This window comes from Sceloporus occidentalis, unplaced genomic scaffold (genome assembly GCF_023333645.1).
Source record: "Sceloporus occidentalis isolate IW3139 unplaced genomic scaffold, rSceOcc1.0.p SCAF_73, whole genome shotgun sequence".
NCBI classification, from domain to species: Eukaryota; Metazoa; Chordata; class Lepidosauria; order Squamata; family Phrynosomatidae; genus Sceloporus; species Sceloporus occidentalis.
Genome location: NW_028317053.1, coordinates 1131415 through 1153829, shown reverse-complemented (window position 1 = coordinate 1153829; position 22415 = coordinate 1131415). Strand labels below are relative to the sequence as shown.

The 22415-nt window shown below is 40.5% G+C and overlaps 1 protein-coding gene across 7 annotated transcripts in view; it reads right to left on the bottom strand.

Annotated features, from left to right (window-relative positions):
• Positions 1–22415, bottom strand: part of LOC149286012 (intermembrane lipid transfer protein VPS13A-like) — a 207055-nt gene that overhangs the window by 17198 nt on the left and 167442 nt on the right. For 4 of the 7 annotated variants that reach the window (XM_089494502.1, XM_089494505.1, XM_089494503.1 and 1 more), the window contains 8 exons: positions 21990–22098; positions 18397–18510; positions 17160–17305; positions 16986–17067; positions 7915–8028; positions 2392–2467; positions 2122–2285; positions 1848–1893 (listed from right to left, as the gene is read on the bottom strand). In XM_089494502.1, coding sequence (XP_089350628.1) covers positions 1848–1893; positions 2122–2285; positions 2392–2467; positions 7915–8028; positions 16986–17067; positions 17160–17305; positions 18397–18510; positions 21990–22098 — 851 coding nt within the window. Of the gene's footprint in view, positions 1–1847; positions 1894–2121; positions 2286–2391; positions 2468–3778; positions 3959–7914; positions 8029–16985; positions 17068–17159; positions 17306–18396; positions 18511–21989; positions 22099–22415 lie in introns of those variants that run through there. The other 3 variants (XM_089494507.1, XR_016277743.1, XM_089494508.1) reach the window with 3 other exon arrangements.

Genomic DNA, 22415 nt, shown 5'->3' with positions numbered 1-22415 from the left:
CTTCCTCCTCAGCCTGGCTTTGTCCACAGAAGACAGTCAGACTGCGGAGGAAGGTTTTTCTTTTAATATTTTTTAATATTACAAAATAACTTTTATTGCATTAAAAAAAACATACAACATACACTCAAACCTGGTGTTTATTACATTGTACCATTCATTTACACAATTCCAATATTCTTATGTTTTCATGAAACACAAAATTCACTATCATTTATGACATTTAATCCATCATAAGATGTCTCTCATGTATTCATCCAAGCTTTAGTTACTGTATTTGTGCTATTACATTACTAGTCATAATTACTACATTTCACACATATTGGGTGTACTCTCAAACAATTTAAGGTAATGTTTCCTTCTTTTGCCTTCATTACCTACCCTATTTCATTCATTCTCATTTCCCCATCATTCTATAACCTCTCTGTTTGCCTCTATGCAACCTCTCTTCTTCCCTCTTCTGTTAATCCCTCCTTCTTACTACTAATTTCTATTTTCACAATCTATCCCTTCTGTTTCCTAGGACCTTCTGTATTTACTCCTCCTTTCTCTAACTTACATAGTCTTTCTTTCTCTTATTTCTCTTCTTCTTTGAGTAGATAAATGGGTTAGCCCTCTTCTTTGTTTCTAACTTCTATCTTAAAACTTATTTTTAATGTTTAGAATATACACAACTTTATAATAAACACCCCAGACATTCAAAAATAAAATACCCTTCAAATGACTACATATAAACAAACATGATGACCATAACAACTGTAACAAATAAAAACAAAATAAAACAAAAGACAATGTCAAACTTTCCTTGCACACCAAACTCTCTTCCTAGTCTTAATTAACAAGATTATTTAAACTCTAAGCTTTTTCTTACTTATTCTCTCCTTTCTTCAAACTTTTCTCATGCGTTACCCTTACATCATCACTTAATCTTTCCATTCTTTATAATGTAATCTTTCTTTAGAACTTTATATGACCAAATTTATCTGTATACTATTATTTTTTTCATTTTCTTTATAATCCTATATATTCTCTTATTTAGTCACAATCATATCAGCTGCAAACCCTTTCTTCAGACTGCATTTAATCTGTTCCTATAATGCTATTAAATACCACTAAGGCTCATTACAATTATCCTTATCTTTTCAATACTTTATCTTTGCTCCTTTTATTTATCACTTCTAGTCTTCAAAATATATAATTGCTTCTTTCCTACAAAGGGAGGATTACCCTCCAATAAATTTTAGATGGCTTTCTACGTTTGTCCTTTAACCAGTTAGTCACAATATCCATCTCTGCCATCTCGTATAATTTAATTAACCAATCATCCTTTGATGGGCTATCTGCTTCTTTCCATCTTTTTGTGTATGATAATCTAGCTGCCATTATCTTGTACAACAACAGTTTCCAGTATTTATTTTCAATATCTTTATTTAGCAAACTAATCATATTTAAAAGATAAATCTCTGGAAGCATTGGGTAATCAATTTTTGGGGAGGGGGATTGAGTGGCAAGTGCTCACCCTTCCTCCTCAGCCTGGATATCCCTTCAGGAGGCAGCTGGACCAGGAAAGAGAGGCTTGTGGGGCAAATGCCTACCCTTCCTTCTCCTCAGCTAGTCTGTCTCCATAGAAGACAGCCGGACTGCAGAAGAGGCTTGAGGGGTGGATGCATGCCCTTTCCCCTCCTCCTCAGCCTGGCTGTCCCTGTGTATAAGTTTACTCAGGTTTTTTGGGCATAAATTTCTCAACTTATAGTCAAGTATATATGGCATATGCCACGTTTGCATCTCTTAGCAAATAGCAGTTTTATGGTTAAATAACATAGTAAAAGTTCAGTGTAGATGAAACACACCTCTTATTGGCTTTGTTACTATTCCTGTTATTCCACTGACAAAACCCTATAAGAAAGAAAAGCATTTAAAGATAATTAATATTAAGACTTTCGTATGTCTATATATTATGCCATTTGAAATCCTCATCAGAATTTATAACGTTACTTTAAATTTACATTTATAAATGAAAGTAAACAAAAACACAAATAGAAACTGCAGTCGCTGTTATCTGCCCAGACTGAGTATTCTGAATGCAATTCAAAAAATTCAAATTTTATGCATTGCATTTCTTACAGATACTAGGCCTTTTCCTCCACGAGTGATACCCTCTTTAAGACCACTAGGTTGCTTATTCATGGCCTCTCGTCGCTTCTGTTGATAATCTTCATCCATAGTTATGGCTGCCACTCCTTTAGCCATAGCACCAGTTATTCTTGATGCAGCACCAGCTAATCCACCTATTATCATAAAAGGTTTTATGGGAAATAGTCAGGTATTTACATATTAAAGAAGGCAAAATTACTTTACAACATTTATCAATGCTTAATTAAAATCCCTGCTTACCAACAGCACCACCAACTAAGGCTTTAAGTCCTAGTGCCATACCCTCAACAAACTCTTCTGGACCTTGGATAGCTCCCTGGAGAGAAGAGAAGAAAGGAGAACAGGAAAATATGGGGGGAAAGTCTCACTGATAGCAGCATAAATTGCCAATTCATTTCTTTCAGAAAAACAATCTGCTTTCTAATGGAAAGAGAGAAGAGCACACCAAGCATAGATGACAAGTAGGAAGGGGGGGGGGAACCATACTACATACCTACAATTTATACTTGACTGTAAGTTGAGAAACTGATGCCCTCAAATTGACCCTAAAATCCTGGACTGACTTATATACGGGTCAATGCTGATTAGAAAAGTCCTGGAACAAGCACCTCCTGATGCCTCACTCTTTGTGCCTGAAACAGGAGTTTTTGTGTGTGTACGTAAAGATGTTCCCAGACCGCTCTGAAAGCCTTCTCTCCCCATCAAAGAAACACCCCTTTTAGCTCCATTTCTTTCCCTTCTCAGTCTGATTTAAAAGCCTTCTCTTGTCATCAAAGAAACACCCCATTTAGCTCCACTTCCTTCCCTACTCAATCCAATGTCAAAACCTCTTCTCCAGCACCTGAGAAGTAGCGTTAGGTGGTTGGGAGAGGTCCAGAGAAAGAAAAGAAAGGTCAGAAGTGGTGTTTTCCCCTTTCCATCCTTTGTCATAGCCCCCTAAGTTTTACCCTAGACTTATCTATGGGTTTTATCAAAATCCATTATTTTGATCCTAAAACCTTCTCTCAACTTATACATGAGGATGACTTATACACAAGTATATACACTACTTAACTTTTCCTTTCTAAGTTTTCAATGATTAGATGAAAGGGAAATCTTAATTTACCTGTAAACTTCCTTTCTAGTAAACTTCTTTTCTTAGTTTGGAAAACCAAACAATTGTAACAGAACAGGATAATGGAGCAAATAAGCCATGGGAGAAACCAGAAATGAAAATGGAAAAGACAGGTAAGAATTCTAGTCTGTTAATGTCCAGAATGGGCTATTCCCTCCAAGAGCTAGAGTAAATTGCCACTTCCCATAAAATATGTATCAGATGAGAGGTCTGTCCTGAAAATACCTCAAAACAGAGTATCTTTCAGCAGGTGGCTAAACTCTTCAGCCATGTTGAACTAGGTTACTTGCAAAGAACTGATGCAATATGTTAACATTTCTGTCAACTGGATCTGAAACCTCGTACATTTACGTAAAGAAGGAGAAACTCACTGAAATTCCAATATAAACGCTCTCCACCAATTCTTCCCCTCAGTAAGTGATTGAGGAAAACTCAGTAGCTATGAATAAATAAATAGCTTTCTGCACTTTGGGCAGAATATCATGTGGAGAGAGGGACAGGTTGCTTACTTGTAACTGTAGATCTTCAAGTGGTCATCTGTGCCCTCACACTATTGGATCTTCCATGTTCCATCCATGGAATGTTCCAGAGCAGAGTAGCTTTTGGTAGGAACCTGCCCTTTCAGATGCCAACATAAATAGTGCCAAGAACTACTAGTTCTCTGTTTCGACGTCCATTGTGAGTAGACCTGACCTGCAGAAAGAGAGGGGAGGAGGGAGCATTTGTGTGATGGCACAGATGACCACTTGAAGAACTAGCTACAAGTAAGCAACCTGTAAGGGGAAGAATAGGAGACAGCATGATCACTCAAAATCCCTTTGGTTGGATGCAATGGTTTACCCCTTTGATATCCATGATAGGCTTCAACAAATTGTCCCCCTTTAGTATGGTGAAATAATGGGAGAAGAAACTGCCTCAGCTTGCATGGTAGGGAAGCTTTTTTGAGCAGCATTGCAATCTATGACAGGAGGATCTGTGAAGGAGAAATGTAGTGATGGTAGGTAGGTGAGGAAACTCAATCATGTAGCATAGATGGATGGTGGTAAATGCCAAGGAGTCCCAGCAGATTTGCTGCATCATGGCGACTGAAAAGGCCCGGAGGATAATAGATTCTAAGACACTGGTGCAAAGACACAGGCAGAAAAGGCAGGGGGAGGAATAAGTCAAAGGAGTTTATCACACAGGACAAATCCGTGCAGAAACTAGATTTAAAGTGAAAACCCACTTTTGTGGGTTGTTTTCCACATGGTGTTCAGGGTTAACCCGAATGGAAAGTAGAAAAAAACTGCAAATTAGGGTTGTTTTTCAGACAACGTTTGAGTGAAAGAGAAATAATGCAAAAATAAGCTGAATGGAAAACTGACAAAACCCGCTCCTTTTTACTTTCGGGAAATTCCAAAAGTAGAAAGGGTCGTTTTTTGTTGGCTTTCCATTTGGGTTATTTTCATGTTATTTCTCTTTCCACCAATGCATCTGAAAAACAACCCACATTTGTGGGTGTTTAGCGAATTTTAAAATCCTGTTTCTGCACAGAATTTGCCTCCATGTGCCTCTGTGGGATAAAATCCAAAGAGCTGTTTGGCACTAGAGTGCAATTTTTTGACTGGCGGATGGCTGGTGTTGGGAGTGCCAGGAGAAGCGGGGAGGTCCTGCTGACTGTGATGACTGGCATGACTGTCTGAGAGGGGACTGAGATCCGGCATAGGATGATGGATTAGACTTATTTCAATAAGGCCTGGTCTGGCACAAAGGGTGCATGGGTTGCCCAAAACTCTTTTTTCTTTTTTGGCTGTAAAGAGGACATCCATGGCCTCATCAGTTTTTGTATTGAAGACCTCTTCAATTCAAAACATCATCAGACCTCCTCTTGATGTCTTTCAACTAAGCATAGTTCCAGAGGCTGATAGATGATGCCATGACATTTGCAATGCAATGTGCTCTATGATTTGCTGCATGGATCTGTCTAGTAGCCAGATGGTGAGCTTCCTACTAGAAGGGCACAGTCATGTTCTCTGGTTGTCTGGCAAGTATGGAATAAAGGACATAATCTTTTCCTACAGAAACTGCTAATACCCTGCCATATGGGCCTGGTAGTTGGCCACTCTAATTGCTAACACAGCAAATGAGTAGAATCTTTTTCTGAACAAACTGAGGCAATAGCCCTCTCTGTCTGGTGGAGTGGACTGTGAGTTGTGGGATGACTGAGATTGTGCAGGCTCCCCCACAATCAATATGGAGTCAGGTGGGTAAAGGGGAAACTGTACCTTACAAGAGGCTCTCCAGACACCTTGCAGTCGGAGGGACTAATGGTGGCTTAGACTGTTTCACTATTTCTATCGGAGTTGGCAGCAATGCAAATGTAGCAGGAATACAGCTCTGCACATTTATATGCTGGAACACCAAGTCCAGCAAGGTTGTGAGTTGACTCATTTACCTCTAGGTTCTGTGATTTAGAGATTCTCAAGATGAGCTTCACATAAAGATGGAGGTCTTCAGGAGACATAGGAGTGGAGTAGTGTGAGAGAGGTGAAGAGTTATGCAACTGAGGGGATGTATCAGCAGCATCCTCTCCCTCCTTCTCTGAAGATTCTTCTGTGGAGGCTGGTTCCAAGTGCAAGGACATCTTGCTCTAACGCAGGTGATGGTAGAGGTGGAGTAGCACCCAGCAATGATGGAATTCTTGGCATAGCCAACATAGATGTCCAATCCACAGGGCAAAACAATGGAGGCTGATGGAGCTTTCTGGTCTGGTGGTCAAGAGGCCATGGCAGGAGTAGATTCAATGCCTAGGTAATGGCAGCTATCAACTCAATCTGTTGGCCCAGAAGCCTAGTTACCATGGCTGACACAATGGCAGCAAGAGGGAACCTGGTATGGGGTTCTCAACTATGGATTGATGTGAACTCCTAGACAGTGATCGATACTGACATTCTCTCTCAGATTGGTAAGGATCTCTATGTTTGATATAATGCCAGGTGACCAGTGCCAGGATTCATGACAACAGTAATGAACCTCCTTCAATGGTACCAATAGGCAGACTTTGGCCTATTCCACCCAGGGTGGCTTGTAAATGTAATAACTGGAAGGTGGCTGATTCTGAACCTGAAGAGATGACATGATACTGCTGTCAGTACTGGGACAGTTCCAAATCACAATGGACATGTCAGCACAGACTCATAGGGATAAGAAGCCTCTCAGTCTAGAGTGGAGCATTGAACTGAGACGAAAGAGGTAATGCTCAGTCTGGAAACAAAGACTGATGCCATGTGGCCTGGGAGCCATGACTGCATGGAATACAAGATCCCCTCAAAGACTGAGACTGATGATGAGGCAGTGGGGTAGGCAGGTGAGAAGAGTGGTGAGGTGGTTGGCATGCCAGTAAGTGGCTCTCCTATGAATTCTGTTCTGCTAAAAGCTGATTGGTCTGGGTTTGTGCTACACATGGCACATCCTGGACTGACTGTCCCTTGATGTGAATGACCTCAGTATCAGACAGAGATGGAGAATGAGGTGATAAAGAAGGTGGGGTCAAGGTGGCAGCAGATACTGACGCCAGTCGTAGAGTGGTTGATTCGGCTCTCCTTTTGTTTTTGTCTTGCTTCTTTTCCTTGTGAGGTCCAAGTGGGCAATACTCCTTTTGTGCTCCTTTCCTGACTTAGAATCATAGAATCATAGAATAATAGAGTTGGAAGAGACTGCAAGGGCCATCCAGTCCAACCCCCTGCCATGCAGGAAATCCAAATCAAAGCATCCCTGACAGATGGTCATCCAGCCTCTATTTAAACACCTCCAAGGAGGGAGATTCCACTACACTCCAAGGGAGTGGGTTCCACTTAGGCTGTGTAGAGATTAATCTGTCTGGAGTCAGGGGAATTTGCACCATCAGCATAAGTGGAGCAGGCTAGGCTTTAGATGTAGGTGGGGGATGATATGGTTGTTCAGGGCATTCCTGAAGTGGTAGATACGCTGGTGAGAACTTCTACAAGGGGCTGCTTCTTACAAATAGAGACCAAGAGTCAGTTCAGAGCAGTGACATTGGTGACTTTGATGGATTACTCCCACAGATATAAATGAAGCCGGGACAACCTATTCTTGAACCCTGGGTTGTGAAGCCTTTACAGATGGTGTAGGAATTCACAAAGTGAACCTCAGAGAGACAAAAAAAGGCACTCAAGAGTGACCGTTAGTGTTGGCAACTGTTCCCCCACAAAAGACACAGCTCTTGAATAGAGCCTTTGAAGCCATACAAAAAGGAGAGTAGTGAGCACTGACAGAGTCAGGCAAGCCAGGGTGGGGGAGGGAGCAGAGTCTATTGAAATAAGAAGGAAAGAACACAGAGAAGGGAGGGTAAAAAACAAAGGGCTATTCAACATTGGAGCGATATAAGGTAAACAGCATGAGAGACAAAAAGGAACTGAAGGAGAGTAGCTCTTGGTGCTATGTTGGTGCCCAAAGGGGCAGAGTTTCCACCAAATGCTACTTAGCTCTTGAATATTCAATGGATGGATCAATGCAGGCATAAGACCTAAAAAGGAATTGTGTGACATACAGAGATGACAAGGAAGAACCATGCATTCTCTAGTAATTATTCACATGCAGCTACAATAACTCTTACAGTGGACTGACTAAAAACTAGATTGCACACTCACCTGGTAAGGTTCATAGAAGAATGCCTCAACCCCTTCTGACAAATCTCGTATGAATCCAAATGGATTGCCCAAAACATCCAGTCCAAGAATAAGAACATACATTTGCTTTATAGCCTAAAATGAAAATAATTTTAAAACAAACATATGATGTGATACACATATTTTTAAAAAGTAACATGCAATCTCTATAAATCTGTCCACACAGCTAAGGTTTTAAATGCATTTGAAAATAACATGAGAGATCACAAGAACAATGCAAAACATGGCATAAGAATTCATAGATATCAACTGCCTGAAACTATGATTTGGAAATATTTTTGGGCAATATAAATTAGTGAATATACATTGAACCATTTAAAAAGAACTACTTGTTCACATATTGTACTTTTTCAATTAATACTGATGCTGGTATGATGCCCATACAAAACCTGCATCAGGGGAATGTAAAAGATGTGTCATGAAATGTATTTTAGGTATGCTCTCAAGTAGAGCTGAGAAGAAATATAGTTAACATTTTTGCTAGTTATGAAAAAAGAGTATCAACACCCTTACATTTTTTATTTCTGTACTGCAAAAATGGACAAATTACTTTTTACTGAAACAAAGCAAGCTAGAGATAAAAGCCATGCTGAAATCTCTTCCTTTCTGTTCTCCTATAAACTGGTGTCTGTGTGCATTTAATACTGGCACCTGGTGATAGTAAGATTCTTAGAAATTGTGATCATTTCACATTGTATAAAGGATGTGGCTGAGAGTTTTTCTCCTTAACAGGGGAAAAAAAGCTTTATTCTGTCTTCATATGGAGAGTAAATTGTCACTGAGTCAATGGAGACAGTAATCTCCCCCTCCACCAGAATGACACTGGAAACAATGTTACATCTTCATGTGGTGTCACTACAATGGGGTATGATGTCCCAGATTCAAAGGAAATCCTGCCAAGCTACTAAGGATAGCTAGCCTGTTGCTGCTTTAAGTAACAGCAAAACTTGGATTTCTTTTTTGCTTTTGTTTTGAAGTAACTGTGCCGCCTTATCCATAAAGGTGATCACTGGTAACACATCTTGTTGTCCCAGAAAGATTAATCTAGTTGAGGGTTTTTTTTAAAACTTCATCCACATTCTCTCAAAACTGTGAAAATCTGAGCTAAGTAGTTTGATCTAGCATTAACCTCTCTGAGGTTCACTTGTTTTAAAGAATGAGATTTCTCTCTCTTCAACACAAACCTCTATTGTCTTTAGGAACCTGTTACAACAGAGATAGACCTCTGAAGATTTTGCCCTTCAACCGCTATTAGCCTCATAAAATATGGCCCACAGAAATGAAATGTGGGAATTATAACTGAAAATCTCAGGAGACCCAAAGGTTCCCCACTCTTGTGTACTGGGAAATGAGGTCAGTGCAGCATGTTATTCTGAATATAAAACAACACTGGTTCTCACATCTCTTGTTGTCCAGAGGATCTCCAGGTTTGACTTTACTTCTATTAGTTCAAAAGGCAAGGATGATGTGACTTCCCAGCCTAAAACACTGACAGATTTACAGCAGCAAATTTAAAATTTGACACCCAAATTACGTATGAATGGAGGAGGGGGAAGCCTCAAGTTTTCAGTATTTTGGGGCTACTGAATATAAAAATCAAGTGTGAAATGTGTGATAAGTTAAATAATGGAGAAAACAGCCACCGACTGCATGTAGAAGTGATGTTAGGAGACATTTTACATTCCAACAAAAGAAACCTATAGCGTAGGTGCCAGTTCGTTTTTCTCTCTTGGTGTGGAACCAGCATCCAGGCTAGAAATGAACTAACCATATGATGGCCTTGACTGGAATGTGGCTCTTTCATTAGAAGTCTAAGCTATAATGTGGGCCAGGTTTTGGATACATTCCTTTCCAGGTGACTCATGAAAGAATATACACTCATCCCTCCATATTTGCGGCTTTGATATTTGTGCACTTGATTGTTCACTGATTTGATTAATATGTTCTCTCTAGAAATATCTAGGCCCTCCAGTGCAAGTCTATGGTCAACTTTAACTAAAAGTTGCACTGAAAGACCTAGAGATTCCTAGAGAGAATACTCTACTAGGCATTTGTAGTTCCTCCAGTGCAGTTCTATGGTCAGTGTCTGCTGGATGTTGGCCAGAGTTGCACTGGAGGACCTAGAGATTCCTAAAGAGGTGTCTTCCCAGGAAAAACATGGTGTTTTTGTTATTTGTGTTTTTTCCATATTCATGGGGGTCTTGTGCCCCTAACCTTAGCAAATATGGAGGGATGAGTGTATGTTACATTCTACCACCACCTGGTGGTCTGAGTTTGAAGTGCCTTCATCTAAATACAATCATGCTGTATACTGAGCAGACGTCTTGATAAGTAAAAGGAATAGAAGGAGTAAAATTTTGAATGCAGTTGTTGCCATTTGGCTGTTTGAAAGGAAGAAGGAGGTCTGTGCTTGGCTGAAGGTCCATCTGGTATGGCTTCTACAAGATATTGGTGATCTTGTCCTTTTTGGTCACCTTTTCGGATTTACCATGTGATTCATAATGCACAGAGATCATTTTCAGTTTTGCAAAAAGGAGAAGGCTTATACATGTGGTGTAAAATTCTTACATGTTTTCTCGTTTCTGCAGGTTTTGTTCCTGGATGTTTATCTGATAATGTCATTGTAATCAAGATGAAAGGGTGAAAAGAAATAGAAAGTAGGTAGATTTTTTAAGTTGGGAGGAAAGCTCAAAGTGGGGGACAACAAAGATGGAGAATTAGTAAATTATTTCCTCCAGATTTTAGGGCAGAGGTTCCCAGAACTCCCAAAAGCCTCTGCCATAATGGTCAATGATGACAGATTCTGAGAACTGAATTCCAAAACATCTAGAGGACCAAAGGTTGAGAAACAATGCTCCAAGTAAATAAATTTGTATCTATCCTGTAAATAAGGCAGAGAATCAAATGAGATGTGCATCCTCTTAGGACAGAAATTAATGGAAAAAAATGTCATATCTCTGCTTTTTGAGCTAGCAGGGGAAAAAAATTAAGCCTAGCCAAAAGAACCTCCCATATCAACATTAAAAACTACAGTTGAGTTTGCTGTAGCTATCTGAATTGCTTGGAATGTAGGGACTGGTCTGAAAGTTTACACTGTGTTTAAGATGTTTAAGAGCTCACAGGCATTGCTATGCAAACATCGTTCCTGTGATGTCCAGATGCCCCAGAAGGAAAGGTCATTCACATAAACTGCCCTACTGAACAGAGAGTCATCTGTAGTAAGCATTATCGACAAATGAGCAATGCAGAACTGCATCTCTACAAGCAGAATGTTGACACCAGTCTACAACAGGAGAGTCTTGGGCCATTTCAGTTTTGGCTGAAATTGCTGCCTTTCTGTGCATCTAATTGTGTAAATAATTAGTGTAAATGAGTTCTTATTTCAAGTCAAGTCCACAGTTACAAATGCCATTGCTGACATCAAGCCAGATAACATCTGGCCTTGATGGGATGAAATGTGTCTGTCCACAAGCATATGCTGATTAGCAGAGGCACGATTATGTTTGATGGTAACTGGAAGGAATGCCTTCCCATAAATGAAGTGAAGCTGGGCCTCACTGAAGCAATTAATTAAAAACAGAAAGGACTGTGTTAAGTAAATAGAAATTCTTGTGTTTGATGATTAGATACAAGAAGGAAAGTAGCCAGGGGTAATATGAATGACCCTGTACATTTTGAGTTTTAAATGTGTGACTAGGAGCTAGTTATCCAAGTAAGGGAAGACTATGATACTAAGACATCTCAAGTGTTCAGTGACAGCCACCGTGCATTTTATCAATTCACTGTGTATGTGTGTGAAATAGCCAAACATAAAGGCTGACCCCTGAACTGGAAAGACTGGTGATTCAAGGCAATCTGAAGGTAGTGATAAGAAGGATGGACTGCATTATGAGAGAATGCATCTTTTAGATAAATTTTGGTGAACTAGTTTCCTCCTTGATAACAGAAGAATGGTAGATAGAATTATCATCCTGAACTTGCAAATATCTACAAGTCCATTCAGATCTCTGAGGTCTAAAGAATTCAATCATCTTTTTTCCCCAAAACTATAAAATAACTGAAGAAACTACTGTAATTCTGGAAGGAGAGGTGCACTCTATATTATTCTCAAGAAGAACCTGGACTTCTTTGAGTTCTGGCAACAGAGCCATGGAACACAGGATTCCTGTAGGTAGCAGTCTCAAACTCAGACACAGAGCTGCAATGAATGATGTTGAGAACTCACAAATCTGTTGCACTATCTGTCCAAGAATAGCAGAAGTGAGCTAATCTGTTGCCAAAATGAGACTTGGTTCTGAAGGGCAACAGCTTTCAACACACCAACAAGAACTAATTTATCAATTCAACCAGAGGAGTACTTGTTTTGTTGAGATGTATATTTTGAAGGTGAAGAGACCTGAAATTATGCATCTGAAGACAGTTGGTTGATTCGGTTGCAAATAATGGTGAGATGAATATGATCAGAACCATGACTGCTGTTGCACTCCTACTATGCTCAGGTTCTTCTTGTGAAATTCTCACAGGCATGTTGTTGGTCACTGTATCAAACGAATGTTCAACTTGACAGATCAGTAGTGTGAACCACTAGTGTTCCTTATTATGTTCTTTATTTAATATGTTATTATGTTCTTTCATATCAAAATAAACTTTAATAGTCAACACAGCCTGGAACTAGCATGCTTAGCCAAGCAATTCCAGGCACAGTACAATCTTTTAAAAAGATGAATATAGCACAATCTATAATACTGATAAACACAATTTGACATCTCTTTCAGTAGCTACAGCTGTGTATTAAGACTAAACAATAAACATATGAATAAGTTATGTGAGATGTTTATATACATAAAGGGACACTATAATGCTGGAATCTATATAATTTAGTTTTGTTCTACTCCATTTGTTCCAACTTTACAATGTAGGGCAAATTAATACATCTTGTGTTTAATCATAAATTAGGTTGTTAATTCATAGTAATTTATACTAAACAGCTAGTGCTGTGTTGTGGTTTCTGTGCTGGACCTGGACTGTGGGAGGCCAGGGTTCAAATCCCTGCTCAGCCACGGAAAGGATGGGTTGCTTACCTGAAACAGTAGTTCAACAAGTAGACATCTGTGAGCTCACACAAACGGGTTATCTGTACCCATCATTTGGAACCTTCTAGAGCCCTTCTGTAAACGCTTTGACAACAATCCTTCCCACTCCCTGCGTGTCTAGCCAGCAGGCTTCCTATCTAAAACCTAACTTTCCTGGGTATCAGTCAAGGATCTAAGGAGAGGCAGGACATGATAAAGGCAAGATGGACAGGATATTATGAGTTAACAGATAATTACTCAAAGAACTACAGTTATAGATAAGCAGCCTTTCCTCCTCCTTCATAGTCTCTGTGACTCACTGTAGCAGCTTCACCGCTTCCATAGGGAGAGAGATATTGAAAGCCCCACCTTCCATGGCTTACAGAATTGAACAGAATATCAGTATTGATGCAAAAATGGAAACGACCCAAAAAACAAACAAACCCCTCTCTTCTTTTCAGAACAGTCCTTTGAAGTTTTGAGGAACACGACCTGCCTGAACTCTGGCTGATCATAACTCTAAAGTTTTCTCAAAAATTAAACTAAACATTTAACCTTGGGCTGCTGTAACATAAAGAGACCGCTAGATGGTGCTAGCATCTAAACAAAGGCCATGATTTGCAGCTTCTTGCCTGTTTCATTTCCTAAATAGTTGTTTTACTTACAAGTAACTTTGAAAGCTGCTTTATGCTTGTCCCATTACAAGATAAATCCAGAGGCTGTGTCAAGACTGTTGGCATCTTCTCCTCAACATCCCACAGCCATCCTTCCAGAAAATTTCCTTTCTCTTTTCTTCCTCTCCCCTCCTCTGATTTTCCCTTTTGAAGAGCTACTCCCCTGCCCCACCCCCTCTTTACTACATCTTCTGGAGTCTATATCTAACTGTTTTAGCAAGTCCTGCCCAGCTGTCACTTATGCCATCCATCAAGCCCACAGCCTGTGTATGTCCTAGGGCAGTTCCCTCAGTAAGTGCCTCTCTGTTACATTCACAAAAATGGAAGACTAGCAAGCTACTAACCACAGGAGGAGGGAGTGCCATGCACACAGAAGAGCATAGCCCTACCAACAGCAGCACCTGTCTGGGATCTCATCTCCATTCTAGAGTGGGAGAAGAAAATGGAAGTGGCTCTACAAATGTCATGTAGAGGGACACCTCTCAAGAAAGCTGCTAAAGCTGCTACCAGGTTGAGTTATTGGACAGGAGGTGACTTTCCTATTCATTCATGGGCCACATGGATGATGGCTGCCATTCGTTTGGAAAAACACTGAGATGAGGCAGGAAGTCTCTTTTTGATGGACCAAAACCAAAAACCTCTGAGATTGTTGAAAGGAAGTTGTCCGATGAACATAAAAGGCTACAGCTTGACTCACATTCAAAAAGTGGAGAGAATGCTCCAGATCAGTTGTAGAGTTCTGTGGGAATGTTGGGAGTACAATGTCTTGGTTCAGATGAAAGGCTAAAACAACCTTTGGTAGAAAGGAAATGTCCAGTCTAAGGAACACCTTGTCCTTACAGAAATGGAGGTAAGGCTGATCCTCTCTCAAAGTACAAAGCTCACCTGATCTCCTGGTTGATGTGACTGCTACCAGGAATGCAGTTTTCCAGGTAAGTAACCTAAGATAGCAAGAGGCCATGGGCTCAAATGGCTTCCTTGAAAGCTGAGATAGAACAAGCTCTAAGCTTCACTGGGCAGTAGGTCCAGTTACAAGTGGGTGTAGATTTCTATACCCTTTCAATAATGTCTTAACTAAAGGGTCTAGGAAGCACAAAGATTTTCCGACGTCCTGGAACTTTCAAGAAACAGGTGTCATGAAGCATTTAATAGACAAGAGACAGGCCTTTTTTTGACAGTGTGACTAAGAATTCCAGGATCCGAGTAACTGTTGCCTCCAATACAGAAAGTCCTTCAGAGTGAAGATATTCACAGAATTTCACCCACTTGTATGAGGATAAGAAAAAACCGACTCAAGTTGAATCCAGATAAGACGGAGGTACTTGCTATAGGAAACCCGAACCCAGGATTGTAGTTATGTCAGCCAGTACTGGATGGGATCACACTTGAAGAGAGCAAATGAGGGCTCTTGTTGCCTAGGCTGATCACCCAAATCTCACTGTCCCTAGGAAAGAGGATTGCTCTGGCCAGGTTTTCAGCACCACCTAGGAGTTCTTCATTGAAGAATTTACATCCTTTGACTTCTTTTTCTTGTACTGCCTTTGCCTGGTTTGTTGGGATTCCATCAGCATCTAAAGGGACATTCCCAGGGTGGATGGTCATTGAGACTTAGAGAAAAATTCAGAATAAATCCTCTCCATGGTCTTCCTAGACTTTGCTGGACAAACACCCGCCTTGAAGAGAAACCATTTCAGCATTACTTGAACAGATGAACATGATATTGTTATTGAAGAAGCAAGCAGTATATGTGAAAAACTTGAAGAGGAAAACCCAACCGATGCTGTACGTAAGGATCTGAGAATCCATGTACAGGGCCTTATCCCAAAGGAGAGCCTTCAGACTTGTTGCACGATTACAGCAGTCTTACGGGGTGAATGCTCTAAAATGCGAGCAAGCATCCACGTTATGGCCCTCACCCAAGCAGTGGAGACACTTCAAATGAATATCCCTTTCTGGGATTTTACCTCTGTAAGTCACATACTTATTGAAGGATGCAGAGGAGGCCATAGGCCTTGAATGCAAGGATAGCCTAACAAGTCAACGATGATCAAGCCAAATCAAAAGACAACAGAGTTGCCAAACAGTCTAAAGTCCCTAATCCAATCAAAGAAGAGCCGAATGACAAACGCAAAAGAAAGAGAAATTAGAAAACCAGTTGTAGACCAATACCAAAAACAATCCATCAGAAAATGCTCCAGAAACTGTTCCCAATGATGCTACAAATGAAAGGAACTAATTTAGGCAGGAGGCAATCTGGCTAGGTGCTTGGGGAGTAGGTGAGCTACCACTGAAATGCTTACATAAGAGTTATAGAAGGTTCCAAATGAGGCACTGCACAGGCACACATAACCCATTCAGTGTCATAACTAGGGGGTGAAGGGGGTGCGTATTGCACCAGCTGACACCATCAGAGGGAGTGACATTAAAATAACTGTCTACAAATTTTTTGAACAGTATTTTGGTGGAAAATTATTCTTTTTTTAAATAAAAATATCCCTGTAGTTAGTTATAATCATAGACACTTGTTTATTTTATCGATATACCAACAACTAAAACTCTGTGTTTGTTTCCTGCATATGGTAGTGTTCCAACTGAAATCTGCTGTAAAGACTTTGGTCCTTTTTAGCTACCTTTACATCTGCCTATAGAGTGTTTAGAATTAACAAAAGTGCAAGGCAAAATGAAACTCTGTGGTCCTAGAACCCAGCTGGTGAAGAACTTCCTGTTATGGTGCACTGTAGGAAGGAAAGAAGGGAGGGAGGGAACAAAAGGATCATCTATGGTGGATGGTGAGGAGCTGTAAGTACCCGCATGCCTGGTCACCTCACATAGCGGTCTCTACTCAGCATCTGATGAAGTGGTGGTGGTGTTACTGTTGGTATCTTGAAAAATTGTGTGGTTTACTCAGCAGGTGGTAACTGCTTTAGGTATAGGACAACAATGACTTCCTGAATTTGTCAAATTTTTGTTGTTAGTATTAACATACATTACTAAGGATTCTGTATGGTCTGGTACAGGAGAAGGTCCATGGAGTGATACCATGAGTTATGGCACTGGGGGACACCAGCCCTAGTGATGCCACTGAACCTATTTCTGTGAGTCACAGAGACCACAAAGAACCCTGTGGCTAACCTTGGCCAAGTCGCGCTCTCTCAGCCTTAGATGAAAGCAATGGCAAACCCCCTCTGAAGAAATCTTGCCAAGAAAATCCTATGGTAGTCTGAGGGTCACCTTAATTTGGGAATCACTAGAAGGCACATGACAGCAACAACAAACGTATACTAACCTGCTTTGAATAATGCATAATAACTGCCCACTGCAGTTGCTGTGTAGTATAAAAGTGGTAGTTGAGCTCAAAGAATGCCAACCTACAATAAGTAAATCAAATAAATAAAGGCAATATAAAAATAAACTGCAAGTATTATTCTAAAGTAAAATTCAATCAATACATTGTACATACTTAAGTACAACATCCTGCACATCTGTAAGTGTTGCTCCAATACTCTTTAACAGGAGATTTAAAGACTGAACTGGAATCAGATCCTTACGTCTTTCTTCCCTGTTGATATCTTCTCCCCCAGTGCTGAGTGAAAAACTTAAATGTAACTGAAAGGAAATAAAATTGGAAAGATGGAGGACCTCCGTGTAGCTTAAGTAGCATAATAGTACTTTTACTGCTGTGGTAGTAATTGTTCAGTTACTTTAACTCTTTTTAAAGCATATTAACTTATTTTAAAATCAAATAAACCTGAGAGCCAGCATGATGTATCTGAGTGTTGGACCATGAGTCTGGAGGCCAGGGTTTGAATCCCCACTCTCTCGGTCCCTTGCAAGGGCAAGCCCTTCTGAAGAAACCTTATCAAGAAAATCCTGTGATAGGGTTGCGTTAGGGTTGCCATAAAACACAACAAACCTGACAAGAATATTTACATCTCATATTTACAAAAATACAGATGCTCTAGGTAATGTCCCAAAAGTTCACCACATTTTGCCACACTGTATTTCTCTGCTGCTAACTTGTTTGGACTTAAAGCACCAGACTTTTGTGCTGTTCTGCAGTATGCAATCCTAATTAATCATTTACTCTATTACCAGCCTGTGCCCAAATGACTAATGTTAACACATTGGTAAAAGCAATGCAACTTATACTACTTTCTCCCCCTTTCACTGAACAAATAATACAACAACTAGAAAAGAGAGTTACGAGAAATGAGTAATGGAAAGTACATGGCAATCAAGTAGAACCATTACTAAAGATTGTGTTACATTTAACAAACTATAGAAATGGTTCTGCTTGATTGCCACTTACTTGGACCAATCTGGACCATTACTGCCATATAAAGAGTATACACATGTATTTTGGAATACACATGAATTCATGTTTGGAGAGCACACTTGAGTAACACTAGCATGGAAACAGCTCTGATGAAAAGATTTGTGTTTTTTGACATGGAGGCTACAGCCATACAGAACCTGTACAGAACCCCTGACATGCCTCTGTACTACACTTGTTAAAAACCACACTGCCACACTGCTCTCAGTACTGGGCTTTTTCCAGGTCAAAATATTTTTATATACATCTGGTACTTGGTGGGGAGTGAGATTTCACATACCTGGAATAAACAGTTCTATCTTCCTTTTTGTTTCTTGGCTGTATGTATTTACATATGCAAACATTATTTATGACACGTACATACCTTGATTGGAGAAATATGAAAATATTCATATAAGCTGATTTGTGATGTATCAGTTGATGAAACATTTTTCAGCTCCTCCTGTACTGATTCGACATCCTTTTTGAAAAGTTCTATCTGTAAATATATAATATCAAAGTAGTAATAATATTCAAAGCAATGTAACAGCAGCAACAACAGTCTTTTAGCAAATATGCATAAACATATGTTATGTGCTTTTATCCATGTTCTACTGGATATATTTAAAAGCATTCTCTAGACCTCATCTGATAAAGTGGAGCCCATGCATGTTGCATGCGTTGGGGCTATGGATGTCCCCCAGGATACTCCAGCAAGACCCTCCCCCATTGTAATTTTGCGGAATGTTTTTGGCCCCAACATTGCCAAAAGGGATGCAAACTGCTGCTGAAAAACACTTTTTTCTTAAACATCCTCCCTGAATCACAAATTCCATAAGAACAGTAAAAAAAACCCCAGCAACCCAAAACTGAAAATTAAGCACTTTTGCAACACACCTTTGAAGCAAAGAGGTGTAAAATAATATTTCTTGTCTCAGTATATTTGTTTACCCCTTCTGTAAACTAATGTTAAAGTGAAAAACACTTCATGTCCCATTTCTTATTTCTGGCATTATGACAATAACCAATTTTAATTAGGGATGACAGGAGAAATCTTGTTAAATGTTTCCCATTAAATTAAAATTAGTTTATGAAGAACTGGGTGTAATTACTATCAAAGATGAAACCCTTAGATTAGTTCTGGTTTTTGTTTTTGTTTTTGGTTAAAATGTATTTTTAAGCAGGTTTCAGACCCTATCATGATGTTATTGGTGGATATGGACCCAAACACATGCAAGCAAAACACGGTTGGTCACTATTAATTTGAGAATTTCTATTTTGTTCCTTTTACCTTAAAGATATGATCAAAGATATGATTGAACTAAAGTGATTTTAATGCAAAGTCACCAGAATATAGAGATCCGCCCTCAGGTAGTTGAGATTAAGGCTTGTCAGTCTAATCACTTATATGCTTATATCCATATCTGTCACTTCCAAGGTACCCTGTGGATATGCCAAATATCAAATTGAGATTAATTTTTATTTGGGCAAGAGTAAATGTTCTTTATGCCTTTCTCTTAATGGACTCCCACAGGATTAGGAGTCTATTACTAGCTGCTGGTAATGTACTGCCTCTGCCTGCACCTGTTGATGGTTCCCTCAGTCAGCCTGTGTATGTGTTTGGTGAATGAGAACAGGTTGCATACCTGCAAAGGTAATGCTTTGTCATCTGTGAACTCACACAAATGTCCACAATACATTATGCATCTGGGCCTGCAATGAATCATGCAGAAACTTCCAGGGCTAATATATAAGCTTTTGGCAATAGCCTTTCCACCCTCCATGCAGCTATTTAGCCCAGTTCCTGCCTAAACTCTCAAATCCATGGAGGCTGTATCAGCACATCCAAGGAGCTAAAGAGGACATGAGGGGGAGATGGCCAGGTTTGTGTGATTTTACAGATGAATGCTCAAAGAACTACAGTTACAGGTATGCAACCTGCCCTTCTTCTTTGTGGGAGACTAGAAAGTTACTAACCAGAGGAGGCAGTAGTGTCATTCTAGGCAGGAAAATAACAAATAATACTGCTAAAGGCAATATCAGTCTGTAGTGGAAGATGAAGGTCAAAAGCTGTAACCATGTAGTCACTCTGCCCACATGTCCCCCAAAAGCACACTGTCAGAGGGTGGATGATGGGGAGGAGTTGGGTTGGTGTCCCGCACGGGAAGACGGTGAACAAGAGGGCCGTGCAGAAGCTGCAAGGCCCAGGGAGACCGCCGAAACATGAGGCTCAGCTGTGATGGGGGCGGGGCCTGGGGAGAGTGCAGGTGCGTGGGCTAGAAAAGAGGAGAAGAGGCTCAAGGAGGGGGAGGAGGAGCTAAGGAAGATGCCGGAGTTAGGAGAGAAGATGGGGCATGAGGAGGAGACTGCTAGTTGGGTTCGGGATGCTTGGACTGCGGACTTGACCCGCCAACACCTACGAGGTAGACGGGGCAGTATTGGGAGTGACGGGCTCCGGAACCATAGACTGGAGGGCTTCTTCACTGACCGAGCCCACCTGGCAACCTCAGAAATGGAAGAGGGGCCGTACGAAGCCTGCCTGGTGATTGGGCACGGACCTTGTCTTTATTGGGACATTTGTGGGCGGTGTTGGCTAGCCCTGGGCCACGAGAATGAGGGAAGCCGGAGCCGGAGCTGGAAGGAGAGATATCCGTCCCTAAGTCTTGGAGTGGGAAAGTTGAGTGGTTGGTGAAGTAACTGGCCAGCCATGTAGGAGAAACTGAAACTGGTATATAGTCCTCCCTTCCCTTACAAGGGGGATCTGTTCCAGGACCCCCCCCCGCGTAAGGGAAAAAACGCAGATGTTCAAGCCCCATTCAAAATGAACAGGGCTCATGCCTGCGGCAGTGGCGCACAGGGTGCATGCCACGGGAGCATGTGCCATTGTTTCCTTCTGGCGGTGGCTCCCTTCCTTCCAGCGCGGCTTCCAGCATATGCTGGAAGCCGTGTAAAACGCGCCCGCGTATAATGTGGACGTACTGTATTTGGTTTTGGAAATAAAGGTGCTGAGCATTCAGTGGTGCGTCCTCTCCTCCTTCTGCCATTATGGAGCTACCCGTCAACCCCATCCCAACTGGAGTAGCCACGGGCCCCATGACACACACCCCTAAAAAAAACGATGGTGCAACCATGGACCTTGTGGAATGGCTAGGAACACGGAGTGATGGGTCTTCCTTTGCCAGTTCATAAGCCAGATAAGAAACCACTCCATGTTATACTCTTCCAAAAAGATGCTATCAAATATATCTCTATATCTTTGATTCCACAAGAATTCTTCCACTGCTACTTAATTTGCCTCAAAACCAACAGTTTGAACAAGTGGTTTTTATGCTCCTGCATGCTCCAGTGCCTAAAAGGCCTCACACTGTGACCTTTACCAAGGCTCAAGAGGCAATACACATGGCTGTGCTTCTCAGGAATTTTTGCTCCACACAGGATGCATTTTTAAAAGACTCAGATGAAACTTTAGTAGGCCAAAGGAAATTGCTATGTGAAAACATTAATCAGAAAATCCAAGATCAAACCAAGAGACAGAGTCCATAACACAGCTGAGTCATAAATCGAGAGGGAAGCCAAAATATAGACTATATTAAACCAGAAGAACAGAATATGAGTAACAAGTAAAATTGCTAATTCAAGAAACACTGCTGAAAAAGAAACAATGCCAAGAAAAAGAAGTCCAAGTCACATACAAACGAATAGATAGCTCTGAACAGTTCCACTGATGTTGCTGACACAAAGGACAACAAAGAAGTGGGGTTTAGGTGGGAGCAATGCTGGATAGCTGTGAGGAGGATGGGCAGAGCTCTTGCCAAAAAGCTTACAAAACAAGCTTTAGAAGGTTCCAAATGATGCACCATGCAGATGGAGATAACTGTGTGATTAAGAGACCATGAAGAACAACTATTCCATATTTCTTTTTAACTACTTGATATATAATGTTCAGGACACATTTACTGATGTAATAGCCATTCATACCTCTTGGCCTTTGGGTACTTCATCAGCAAGTGTAAAGAAATCAGCCAAAGCATAAAGGAAACCAAGATCTAAGCAAAGATCCATTTCTTGAATTAGGACTTTAAAATACCTGCAAACGAATTTAGAAAGTGTCAAAATATTACAACATATTTTACACTGTTCATAAAAACAACAAAAAAATACGAAGCATGTAAATTTTTCTATTTTAAAAAAAGCTAAATCAATATAAATGAAAGATTTTCTTTAAATACAAGTCAATGCATATTTACTCAGGTCAGTACAATTGTTTCTGAACAAGCTTACTGGCCTACATCCAGCTATTAGAGCTAAAAAAATTTGTATAATTATTCGAACTGTTATTGTGCTTCATTATTCTATAATGGTGAGGGCTATGACTGGAAGGAGGTGAGGGTAAGGGATTATTTT